Source organism: Scardinius erythrophthalmus (assembly GCF_964197995.2).
Source record: "Scardinius erythrophthalmus genome assembly, chromosome: 10".
Lineage (NCBI taxonomy): Eukaryota > Metazoa > Chordata > Actinopteri > Cypriniformes > Leuciscidae > Scardinius > Scardinius erythrophthalmus.
In genome coordinates this window covers 15,907,587-15,921,279 of record NC_138230.1, presented here as the reverse complement: position 1 = coordinate 15,921,279, position 13,693 = coordinate 15,907,587, and the positions used below count along the sequence as shown (strand labels likewise).

The following is a 13,693-nucleotide window of genomic DNA, read 5'->3' as shown; positions in this document are numbered from 1 at the left end:
GGAAACCAGGGACAACGCGGATATGACGCCATTGACTGCGACATAACGGAAATAAAGACACGGTCCGTGTCTTCGAATTAAAATATTAATTTCTCTGGATTTAGAAGTTAATTGGAACTGTCGGGATAATGTAAATACACAACTTTAAAAAATATATAACATAGATATTGTGATTTTTTATATTTTTAAAGCAAAAAAAATACATATTGTGCCTTTAATACGTTTTTTTTTTTTGTTTTTTTTTTTTTATAATTTTATATTAAATGTTTAATCATTTGGGCTAATGAGTTTTGGTGATTGTTCTTATGCCATGTGATTTCATGAGTACTTGCTTGTATTTTACACCAAGTGGGGTTCAACCAAACATTTCCTATCCCAAAATGCACAATATTAACAGAGGTACTGACAGCATCTAAAATGACTATAATTTAAAGATTTAGAGATCTACAAACGTTTATGAATCTTTATTGAATCTATAAATACTCAATTGGGTGGTTATGTTGTATTAATAATCCATAAAATTAATTATATTATTTTCAATGCCATCATATTTATTTAATGGACCTGACAGATACTTGATTTGAAATGATCACATTTCGCTGTTCTGTGTGACTTTTTGTGCCGTATATATTGTAAGAGTAGCCTTTCTGTCGGTCTGTCCCGGTCTTCAATTTTTCTGTTGATTTGTAGAAATTGAGCCATTGTAAAACAACAGATATACTGTAAATCTACATGAATTATCATGCCACTGCAATCAGAACCAAAATCCTCTCACTATTTAGACTGCAGTTAAACTGGTCTATCAACGCCCCTCTGTGTTAATGTGCATATTTCAACACATGAACTCCATGTAAATATTTATGTCCCTCTGATTCAAGTTCCTATGGTGATGTGGCAGTGAAAGTGAAAGTATTTTTTGGGCGGATCTCGCTCTGCTTTTGTTTTATAACCAGTATAAAACAGGCTTCATTTCAGATCTGCGGTCAGTGTCTTCTTGCTGTGTGGATTGTTTAGAAGATTTTGGTAAGAAAGATGTTTATAGAACTTTTAAAAACTTTTGACAGCAATGTATTTCTGATTGTAAAAGGAAATGTTCAGAATTTGTGCTATCCTCATGCACATTTAGTGTGATCAAGCGAAAAAAAAAAAAAAATCTAGTACAAATTTATTTAAAGTCTCCTTTAAATGGATAATCCATAATCCAAAATAATCCATGATTATGTAAAATCCATTTTAGAAGCTTTTTTAGCAATCAAATGTTACATTGAAAATCCCTGCTGAATCAATAAGGCTTTATATTATCAGAGTAATTTATGTATTCATTTGTTGTTCAGTCCTTGATTAAATATTTCAAACTTTTCTTTACAACAGTGAATTTCATGTTGGTGAAGGAAACAACAGCTCCTCTATTCTAGTCTAAGTTCTTCCTGTGTCTCGTGCTCTGAAACATAAAGGTGAGATTTAAAAGATAAAAGGGGGTCTGTATAACACTTTACAGTTCAGTTTTCAAACCGTACAGTTTTTAAAAAATGCTTAAACACAATTTTTGAAACTATGGCTCCATTTCTCAAAACTCTACACATAAAACCACAACATGCACACAAGATGCAAAACATCACACATCTCTTGCAAAAGCAAATACTTAAGTCAAATAACTAAGTCTTCTAAAAATGCTATTATGTGAAGTAGCTCTACGCACAAACATCAAATGATTAGCCACACACGCCTAACCACACATGGATGTGAAAAATGTAAAATGTTTTGCTTGTTCAGTGTGCAGTGGAGTGTACAGGAGTTTGTCACACGTACATGTATGTGCACAAATACACTATATATGAATGCACAGTTGATGAACTTTACAGTTATTGAAATTAAATTAATCAACACTGAACTGATTTGAGATGAATAATGACACTGCTTGTTGGACCTGCTTTACAGCAGAATTAGCCTAGATTTTTTTTTCTATTGTAAAGCTGCTTTGAAACAATCTGTATTGTGTTACAGTGCTACAGAAATAAAGGTGACTTGACTTGTATGCATATTCAGTATATATTTACAAAATAAACAGAAATGCAAGGGTCAAAAATATATTTGTTTCTCAAAACATTGAATTGGATTTCTGAGTGATGAATTTATGTATAAGTATTTTCACATGATCATTGGGAGTGCCTCTTCAGGAAATGAGTGTGACATAAATGGCAGTGTTTCCCAAATGAAACAGAGCTGTTAGTTTTGAGTCATGAGTCTAATGTAGAGAACTGTGAAACAGTTTTGCAAAAAGTTTGTTTTACAATATCAAACTGAGTTTAAAGCATGTGATGTGCTTGTATTTTTGCTGACTTGGGGAAGAACGGCTCGGTAACGTGATAGGTGCGCGCGCATATATACAGTTATGACAGTACCTCAACCTTATAACTGCATAAGCCCACAGGACGCTGCAGCATACCAACAGTCTAATCCAGCTGAGTTGGGTGGACAGTGTTAATATGATACATCAGACTGAGAACAGGTTAACCCCAGCCTCACTGTCGGATGCAGGGAGTGCCGAAAGGGAAATAACTTGCGCTCTGAACGGAGTCGCAAGCACCTTCGGGACGTAACCATGCCTTGGTTTGAGGATAACTTTAGAGTTGTTAGGCCCAAATTCCAGGCACGTAACGCTCACTGAGGCTAGCGCCAGTAGAAAAGCGGTTTTGAAGGATAGGTACTTTAGTTCCACCGCATGTAATGGTTCGAATGGTTTTCCTTTCATGGCCTCAAGGACCGTGGAAAGGTCCCATGCTGGAACCGAGGGTGGTCGAGGAGGGTTCAGCCTCCTAGCACCCCTGAGGAAACGGATTATGAGGTCGTTCTTTCCCAGTGACTGGCCGTTCGCGGGCTTCGCGAAAGCCGCTTTAGCCGCCACATACACTTTGAGCGTGGATGGGGTTCTACCGCTGTCCAGCAGCTCTTGCAGGAAAGAAAGCACCACCGCTACCTCACCAGCGGGTTTAGTGGGTTAAAGTCATGAGCTGAACACCATTCAGCGAACACTGACCATTTGGATGCATAGAGCCGTCTAGTAGACGGTAGTGATGCGCGGGTCGGCTTTTTTTCCAACCCGCGGGTCCCGCTTTTATGAAATTATTTGGCCCGCCCCAGCCCGCCCCGCACCACTGTATCTATTTTTACAACCCGCCCCGCCCCGCACCCGCGACCATTACATAGACATATTAGGCATTGTAATGTAAATGAAAACAGCCTTTATTTCAGCCTGAAAGTGCTTGGAAACATCGCCAACTGGCAATAACAGACGATTCTGAATATGAACCATAAATCAGGTCATATTAATAAGATAATGATTTAAACATTTTCAATATTTACAAAGCAGCGTTTGTATTCATCTAATTCATCATTCACCTTTTTTTCTTTTAATTATGTAAAATCCCGACCTCAATTTCTCCCGCACCTCATCTTCCATCTTCACTTTTATTTCTCCGTCTTTGTTGTTGTGGCTGGCGGCGGGAGCTGCTTGGCGCGAGCTGCTTTGCGCGAGCTGTGTCACGTGAAGCCAATTGGGGAAATCACGCAAGTTGCATTGCTACGGCGTTATCAAAGAACCTACTAAAATATGATTAGATTGATATTCCCAAATATTTAATATGGGCTGGACATTGCATGCAACATATATGGATTTTTATTTTATTTTGTTTTTAATGACCCGCCCCAACCCGCCCCGCAAATAAAGTGACAATTTCTTTACCCGCCCCAACCCGACCCGCGGGCTACCCGCGGGGCCCGCGGGTTATGAGACGACCCGCGCATCACTAGTAGACGGGGCTCTAGCCTGTGTGATCGTGTTCAGTACTCCCTCTGGGAGGTGAAATGGTGATGGTTGATTGCCCACAAATGTAGGGCCCACAGCTCGGGGTACGGGTGCCAAACTGCATCCTGGGCCTGGGACAGCAGGTCCTTCCTCAGCGGAATTGGCCATGGAGCTGTGTTCCCCAGTTCCATCAGTTCTGGGAACCATACTTGATTCTCCCATGGCGGGGCTATCAGGAGTATCGAGCATCTGGTTTCTCTGATTCGCTTGATTACCTGTGGTAACAAGGCGACCGGGGGAAACGCATAGAGAGGGCGCTTGGGCCAATTTCAGGCCAGCGCGTCCTTTTCTTTTGAAAAGAACATTGGGCAGTGAGCGTTGGTCTGTGACGCAAACAGGTTTACCTCTGCTTTGCCGAAAATGTCCCAGATATTTTGCACTGTCATGGGATGCAGAGCCCATTCTCCTGGGGAGAGCTTGGCCCTGGATAACATATCTGGGCCCACGTTCAGGACACCCGGCGCATGCGCCACTATCAGCGAGCGCAGGTTGTGCTGGCCCCATATGAGGAGGCGTCTTGCTAGTGCAAGAAGGCCCTGGGACTTGAGGCTGCCCTGCCGATTTATATACGACACCACTGAGGTGTTGTCTGTTCTGACCAGAACGTGGTGGTTCTTTACCACAGGGAGAAAGAACTGAAGGGCGTTTTCGACCGCTTTCATCTCTAGACAGTTTATGTGTAGACGCTTTTCTGCATCTGACCACAGGCCCATGGAAGGTCTCCCTTCGTACAGGGCGCCCCAACCCGTGTTGGAGGCGTCTGTCGAGATGACTTTGATTTGAGAGGCCCAAGTTCACACCGGTCAGGTACCAGCTGGTTCTCATCCACGGTTTCAGAGCTGCAACGCATGTCTGATTTGTCGTGAGACGGAGTGAACCTGTTTTCCATGCTTTCGCTGGTACGCGCCGTATCAGCCACAGCTGAAAAGGGCGCATGTGTAGCAGACCCAGCCGCTGCAAAGCGCTGAATTGCCACCGCACGCTCCATCGCGTTAGGCACGCTATCATAGACCTGGAGTCCAAATCTATCCCCAGAAAGGAAATTTCCTGACTGGGGGATAGAATGCTTTTGGCCCAGTTGACTCTGAGGCCCAGCTGATCCAGATGGGCCAACAGTAACGTCTTGTGTGTCACCAGTTCCTCCTTCAACTGGGCTAATATTAGCCAGTCGTCCAGATAATTCAGGACTCTCACGCCCTGTCGTCTGAGGGACACGAGCACCGTGTCCATGCACTACGTAAATGTACGAGGTGCTAAAGACAGGCCGAAGGGAAGGACGGTGTACTGATAAGCCTGGCCCTCGAAGGCGAATCTCAAGAATGGCCTGTGACGGGCTACTATTTGGATCTGAAAATAAGCGTCTTTCAGATCCACTGATATAAACCAGTCCCCCGGTCAGATTCGAGCGAGGATTTGTCTGGTCGTGATCATTTTGAACAAGCGTATCATCAGCGCTTTGTTCAAGCATCTGAGATCTAATATAGGGCGGAGTCCGCCGTCTTTCTTTGGTACTAAGAAATAACGTCTGTAAAACCCTGACTCACTCTGGGCTAAAGGAACGCGCCCCTTTTCTCAGCAAATTCGCTATCTCGGCGGAAAGTAGGTGTGCTACTTCTTGATTCACTGACGTTTCGTGACGTCACTGTGAAGCGCGGTGGTCTGCGAGCGAATTGCAGCGAGTAGCCCTGTTTCACCATCTTTAGCACCCATTCTGAAACCCCTGGTATCAATTCCCATGCTTTCGCGTGAATTGACAGGGGTAGAATGAAGTCTGGGTGCCGGTCGCTCACGTTCGAGGACCCGGGGACCAAACCATGAAGAAACGATTCGTTCATCATGATCATTTTGAATTGGACAGACAGAGTTTTGTGTGGTGGCTCTGTAGCTAGCACTCCGGTCGTATGAACGGGGAGATGCTGCAATACAGACAGAGCAATGTGAGCTCGCGGCGCGAGGCGCAGAGAGTTTTTTACAAAGTGTGTGCGCTGAAAGGCAGACACATGATCTGCACTTGAAACACTGCCAGCTCGTGCTGGGTTCATACGCTGAGGCGGTATGTGTGTGCATAGTGCAGACACAGTCGTTTTCACGGGCAGGGGTGAGCACTGTACAGCGGGCACATTTCCTACACTTAAAACATGAATGGCGTGAGCCGGTTTGACTGATATAAACCCCGTGGTGGTGTGAGACACTGCATGGGTAGTGCTTGTGTGTAGGGGTGAACACTGGGCAGTGGGCACTTTTCCTACACTTAGTGGTCAAGCGGCCTGAGCCAGCTTTATTGTATTCGACCCTGGATGAGTGTGACACACAGAGAGGGTAGTGTTTATGTGCGTGGGTGGGCACTGGGCAGTGGGCACCCACTGCTACATTCAAAACACTTACGGCCTGAGCCGGAATATGACCAGACATAATGCTCTTTTTGAGATTTATGTGGGTCGCCGTAAAAACGGCGTTTGTGTGCAGGCGAGCGAGTTTGGGAACTGGCTCGTTGACTGCTAAGTACACTCTTCGAGTCGCCTCTGCTGAGGGAAATGCGAGAGTGGTTCGTGCTGATTTCGACGACGGTCTGGCCACAGAGGGACTTAACCGTTGCCGCTTTACTAGGAGGGCTAGGAAGACTTGGGAGGCTCAAAGCTGGGCCTGGGTCTGGGTCCCCGGGCAGGCGGCGGTCAGCGCTGGCATGCATCCCGGGCCTGGTGCTGTTGCTGAGCGGGACTGACATGGTCCGGCAGGCTTTGGTGGGCAGAGTTGACATGTGCACTCCCACAAGTGCGCTCCCACTGCTTCCTCAACCGGAGGAACAGAGAGATATCCCTTGTCCTTCGCGCCGTCGACCGCAAAGAGCGTCGAAGAGACAGCGGATCTCAGCCTGGCCGAGTACGGGGCTCCCCACGATTTGGAGAGCTCGTCATGAAGCTCGGGGAGGAAGGGAGTGGGCCTAGAAACAGGTGCAGAGCGGTGTCCTGAGAGAAAGCAGCCATCCAACCTGTTGGGTGCAGGCTCCTGGGGCATGGTCCAGTCAAGGCCGAGATCCTCAACAGCCTTCGTGAGAAGGTGGAGAAGCTCGGCGTCGACCGAGGCCCTCACGCTGGACTCCTGTGTCGACGGGGTGGGGTCAGGGATAGAGCCCGACCAATCCTCGCTCCCGGACGCCCGGAGAGAGCAGCTGTCCTCCTCCATAGCATCCCGCTCTGTCGTCTCGACCGCAGCGGGGCGCTGGCAGTCGAGGAAAGAGACGGGGGACTCCGAGAAGGAGGCTCGCGGGGACGCCGCCGGCGAGTTCTCCTTCCCCGAAGGTTCTGGTGGCCTTTGAGAGCGGCGCTTTTTACGGCGGGGCCTAACAGAAGGCATGTGAGAAGCGGACTTGACACGAAACAAAGCCTGTCAAGCCCGCAGGGTCGAGAGAGGCAGAGACTCGCATTCCTGTCAGCCGCCATCAGCGAGCGCGTGGTCCGTGTGGTCCCTTCCCAGGCAGGAAGCGCAAAGCAAATGGCGGTTCCCGTCGCTGAGAATGGCTCTGCAAGAGCCGCAGGACATGGTTAGCATTTAAAAATGCCTTTGCTCTTTTAGGAAACGCATGTGTCGCAGCGGCGAACATACACGGAGCAGTGGAAAAGGATATGGGCACCGGATAGCGCAGCAGGTACGGCGAGCGAAGGCGGCAATCCGGCCGGCGTCCTTGAAACTCGAGCTCATCCCGCTGAAGCTGTTCAACGGCGCGGCTTCTTTCCGGAGGTCCAGCGATGTGAAGTCACTTGCTGAAGGAGACGAAATCATCATGCAACATCAGCGGTGTGTAGCCACACCCATTTTGGCGGGTCATGACGTAGCGCGGGAAGGCTTCCCATTGGCGCTGGAGTTAGGCCAAGATGCGCTGATAGGTTGCAACAGTTGCTGCAGAGCAGCCAATAGGCACGCGAGCCGTCTCGCCTAGGCCTCCCTGCTGCAGCAAATGCGTTTTACATTTTGGAAAATTAAGGATAATTTTCTTGCTTCAGTATTCTCGAGAAAAGGAGTTTTCCCATAGCATAAGCTAAACTTACGCAACACGAGAGTAAGCATGCCCACATCCACAGCTGAAGTGGTCTATCTAAAAAATAAATTGAAAATGTGTTGTTTGTTTGTGAAAATGTTAACTTTTTAAATTTCAAAATATATTTCAAATGAAACAATTTGCACAAGTTAAAACATATATGAACATATATGTTGTTAGTAAATATATTGACATATAAATATATTCACATATTTAACTAAAATATATTTTCAAAAAAATATATATATATTTACATATGTTTAACTAAAATATATTTATTGGGCCAATTTCAAATTTTTGCATATATTCCAAAATATATTCTGAAAATATATTTCAAATATATTTCTTTTGTGTATGGGTTCATCACCTGCCACATTAAGGCACATTTTGACAGGATGTAAGGTTGTAAGCTCTTAGCCAAGGACGGTTTACTTGGTACCATGACCAGGAACTGCAATGTTTGGCTTTAGCATTGGAAGACAAGTGTAACATGACCAATAAGTTGCCACCTGTTGTAGCAAAACATTAGCCTGGCAAGCCAGACCTACATCAAGATGTTAGGTCTGGAAACTCACCATAGTCACGGCTCAATCCGAGGGGCGGGATAAACGGCTGTCTTTCAAATTCCCTCTGCACGCAATAGGACAGCGCTTCAACCAACCAGAGCGTTTTCCCAACAGCGGAGCTTAGTTGAAAGATTCAACTTTTGCCATATCTGGCCGGCAAAACGACGAACACATCTTCCTTTTTTTAAGAATGACTTAAGTGCTGTTCTTTGCTCTTTTCTCAAAGAAAAACTTAACTCCAAGTCCTCCAGAGTCGCGGCCAAAGCCGATTCGAAAGACCGTTGTTCTCCATCAGCAGCCGCCATTCTTTGTTTTCAAGTAGCAGCAGCCAGGTAACCGTTGCAACTCTGTCGTGTATGTTAAGCCCGCCCCCGCCTACTCTATACACAACGTGATTGGCCTGACCCAATCAGGGTTTTTGCAGCGAGAAGGTTTATTGAGAGTTGCTAGACGTACCTGGCTGCGAAATACATTTTGCTGCCGCTAGGGTGCGTCTAGATTTCTAGGCTAGCAAAACATTACACACAGAAGAAAATATTCCTCCACCCAGGAGAGCAATCACCAAGAAAAGGCGTTAAAATCGGATTCAGTGGCCAAGAGTTGCGTTGCACAGTGAAGAACTTATCTGAAGCAGCAGAGAGGAGCAGCAACTGGCTGTGGTTGAGACGAAAAAATTCTGGCTAGCTGTGTACAGGCTGCCACACAATACGGTTTCGAAGAATTCTTGAAAAACTTGAAGACTCTGTTGGATTATTTGTATTGTTTGCATAGTTATCATAGTTATTACAATCCTGTGTACTGTATTTTGCGTGAATGAGGATTTGTGTAGGACAGATATTGTTGTGTGTTGCAGTAGGCAGTATGCCATCCGGAATCGTTGAAAAAAGTTATCATGACAGTTATCAGTTAACATGTGAAAATACTTATACATCAATTGCTCACTTAGAAATCAAACTCGATGTTTTGAGAAACAAATATATTTTTGATTCGTGCATGTCTGTATATTTTGTAAATATATACATGCATACAAGTCAAGTCACCTTTATTTCGCAGCAGCTTCACAATAGTCAAATTCTGCTGTAAAGCAGGTCTAAGTTACACACATACACACTTTTAGTTTGTTAAAAGATACAATATAGAGTTGTTTTACATTTTTCACATCTGTTATGTGGCTAATCATTTACAGTTTTTCTGAATTGCTAAAATACTAAACCCCATTCTCTGCAACTGCAAAATCACAGTCAGTGAGAGAGATTTTATTCTGCTTCAGCATCATGTCTTCATGTTGGGTATGGCCTGAGGACTTTGTCCACATCACAGACAATGTCATCTCTGCAGGCAAAGGGAAAAACCCTAAAGCCAGATCCAGCCTTGACAACATTCTCCACCTGCTCTTCCTCGTCCTCATCCTCTTCCTCCTTGTTCACCAACTCTTTTACACAAACTCTTCCCTCTTACTGTATATTGTTTCCATCAATTATTGGTATCAACATTCAGTGCAACATTTTGAGTCCATTTTAGGACTCTGAACTGACTTTGTATTATTGGTTTGGTCACATCATCAGAAATAAGTGTGAACAATTCTGAGTCATTGTGTGTAAACGATGATAACTGTGTTGTAGTTGTGTTTAACTTTTGCCTGCCTGTGTTTAGCGTTTTGAACTCCATACTTCACAGTGCGAAATGTGTATTAGTGAGTGAAAAACGTGTTTAGAGTTTTGAAAAAAGAGTGCATGAGATTTGCAAAGTGTTTTAACTACCTGAACTTGTTTAATGTTTTACAGAAAGGGTTATTTATTTGACAAATTGGTTTAGGCTATTGAGAATTTGGTTCAGAGAATGGGGTTTAGTGTTTTAGCAATTCAGAAAAACCATGTAATCGTTTGTGTGTACTATGCAAAAACACCATTAGACGAGTTAAAATAGTTTTGAATGAAGTGTTTGCTTTTGTGAGAGATGTGTGAAGTGTTCCATTTGTGTGCATGTTTTGAGGTTGTGTGTGTAGAGCTTTGAGAAATGGAGCCATTTCAGAAATTGTGTGTAAGCAATTTTTAAAAACTTTAAAAGACTATTTAGTTGATGGCCCATTTGACCTCCCATCAGTAAAAATTTGAATTTTTGAATTTTTCCTCAGTTTCACAGACAAGGCTTAAGCTAAGTCTTAGACTAAATGCATGTTTGCGCTGTTTTAACTGAAATCAACCTGCACTGAGATATCTTGAAATATGTCAATGCCATTCTTTTGTCTCAAGATGCACACTAGTAATGTTTTTAAGGCACTTTTATAAAAGCTACTTACATTTTTTAATTAAACTAAGGCCTTATCCTGGCTTATTCTAAACCCTGTCTGGAAAACTGGGCCTTTAAGTGTCAGGATTTTAAGTTTCAGCTAAAATGGGCCAACACAGAGAAAGGGACTTCTGACATTTGAAACTGTTCTTTTAAGCAACATTTTTTATAACAATGTTTCTTTTTATAACAATGCTGAAATTGACGTTACTTTTTTAGATGGCTACATTTGAAGATTATTGTATAATAACTCAGGAGGACCTGGAGGATATTAAAGATTCCATATCTACTCAGGATCTCCCATCAGCGATAAACACAATCAAAGAATACCTCAAAAAGCAAGATCTTGTAGAACTTAACATTGGTGTGACAGGAGAGTCAGGTTCTGGAAAGTCCACGTTTGTCAATGCATTCAGGGGTCTAGGGGATGAAGATGAAGGCTCTGCTGAAACTGGCTCAGTAGAAACCACTATGGAGCCTGAAGTTTACCTTCACCCTAAATACAAAAATGTGAAAGTGTGGGATCTTCCTGGCATTGGAACACCAAACTTCAAAGCCGACGAGTATCTTAAACTGGTTCAGTTTGAACGCTATGATTTTTTCATCATCATTGCTTCAGATCGGTTCAGAGAATGCCACACTCAGCTGGCCAAAGAGATCATGAAAATGGGGAAAACATTTTATTTTGTTCGTTCTAAGATTGACTTTTGCATTACTGCTGAGAAGAGGAAGAAGAACTTTGACCAGAAAAAGACACTGGATACCATTCGAGGGGATTGTGAAAATGGTCAGTTATTAAGTTTATAACAATGATTTGAACAACAAATGGTTTAAGATGTTGTGTTTAAAACTGTAACATTGAACAAATCTAGTTTACTAATGTAAAAAAAAATATATCTATATATATATAATATTAAAGATACATAGCCTATTTATTAGATATAATAATTATTATTATAAAATATTTAATAAATCTCTTTTTGTACTTTTTTGTATTTTATGATGCCCTTCCTTGTTTCTGTCTATAGGTCTGCGAAAGATCGGTATAGAGGATCCTGTCGTGTTCCTGATCTCTGGTTGGGAGCTCGGCAAGTATGATTTAAATCAGCTGCAGGAGAGGATGGAGAAAGAGCTTCCACAGCATAAGAGACGTGTGTTGCTGTTGGCTTTACCGAATATTACACTGGAGATTAATGAGAAAAAGAAGAAAACTCTGGAGGAAAACATTGGAAAAGTAGCCCTAGTGTCTGCTTTTATGGCTACAGTTCCTGTTCCTGGTCTTTCAGTTGCTGTGGATTTACTCATTGTCAAAAGAGAGATTGAAACGTACTACAATACATTTGGTCTAGATGATCCATCCCTACAGAAGCTCTGTGAGACATCTGGGAAGACCATTGAGGAACTAAAGAGTCAGATGAAGTCACCTCTGCGTTTTGGGATAAACCTAGCTTCAATATTATCTTTACTGGGTTCTGCATTCCTGGTTGGAGCTGAAAATGCAGTCGAGTATGTTGTGAGCCTTGTACCCATTCTTGGCTCTGTGGTGGCAGGAGGGATGTCCTATATGACAGTCTCAACAATGCTGAAGAGAGCTCTGAATGACATAGCAGAAGATGCCAGAAATGTGCTAATGGCTTCAGTGGGAACTGCTGTGTAAACTTGCCAGGATAGAAATTTACATGTAGCTGCTGTTTTTTTTTTTTTGTTTTTTTTTTTTACATTTTAGGGGAAAAAAGTACAGCTCGTTTTTTTGTTTTTGTTTTAGAAGTAGCAAATATAAGTGTTAGTTTAATAAACACAATATTGCATTTCTCTTCATTTAATTTTTTTTTTTCCAGCTGGAATAAATGTACATGATATATTATAAATTTAAATGATGGTATGTTTGGTTTTGGCCCTCTCTTCCTTTTAATTTTACTTTCCCCTTTGATAAATAATGCTGCAACATCACCTCTTACTTGTCTGTTTAATCTTTGTATTATCATCATTAAACTTCGTGTTGGAATTATACTCATTATCTTCGTCTGCTTTCCTGCAACCACCCATGGCAGATTTACTAAAAACGGAAACGTTTTTCCTACAGACGACTCCATTGTCAAAACAATCCCTGTTCACACGTATCTGCGAAAAAAAAAAATATTAAAAACTCTTTTCTATGCTGCCAGGCCAGTAGTTGGCGATGTCACTTTCTAAACACTACATGTCTATAGACTGAACAAGTAATATGCATGCGCATGACATCACCGTTTTCACAAATTTCCGTAGATAACGGTCTCGTTTTCAAAAACTTACACTTTGAAAAAAGTTTGCATTTTCAGGCTCCCAGAACGCTGTTTTTCATGCAAATGAATGAGTAAAACATTAAAAATTTACGTTTTTAGATGAAAATGATGTCGTGTAAACGGCCCCAAAGAGAATTGCCAATTTGGATTTATGTTTAATGATAGCAAAGGTCTTACATAAATTATGTTTAGAATCAAATAAATGTAGGGCAAATAGGCTATGCACGAACGCTGCTGACGTATTTCCGGTAGGATCTCAGCCGGCGTCTTTACTTCCGCATAGCGCGTTCTATAGCGAAGTGTATAGCGGCAAAACTTTAATAAAATTCCTTTTCTCAGAAACGGAGACAACGATTTTAGAAACTGATTCGCTAGTCGGATTTCGCGCGATATGAGAGAATACTCACCCTCAAAGTTGTTGATGTAGCTCGAAATTTATAATTTAAAGAACTTCTCTTTCTTACTCATATGTGTGACAGTTAACTGCCTCACAATATTTTTAACATCATTCACGTTAACCGCTGGAAGTTCTTGTAAACAGCAAGTGTAATTTGCCATTATCTCCACCTAATGCAAAAACGGCTTCTGACCGGATGTAACTGGGCGGGCTGAGACAAAACGCGGAAGCGATCGTGCATAAACCCTATAGAGAGCC

General features: G+C 42.8%; 1 protein-coding gene across 1 annotated transcript; it reads left to right on the top strand.

The window, feature by feature from the left end:
- The first annotated feature begins 896 nt into the window (after positions 1-896).
- LOC308697823 (interferon-inducible GTPase 5-like) lies at positions 897-12,882 on the top strand. The gene is made up of 4 exons (XM_081377415.1): positions 897-1,023; positions 1,372-1,454; positions 10,976-11,543; positions 11,785-12,882. Exons 3-4 carry the CDS (start codon positions 10,976-10,978, stop codon positions 12,411-12,413), a joined length of 1,197 nt encoding a protein of 398 aa, XP_081233541.1. The 5' UTR covers positions 897-1,023; positions 1,372-1,454; the 3' UTR covers positions 12,414-12,882.
- The last annotated feature ends 811 nt before the right edge of the window (positions 12,883-13,693 follow it).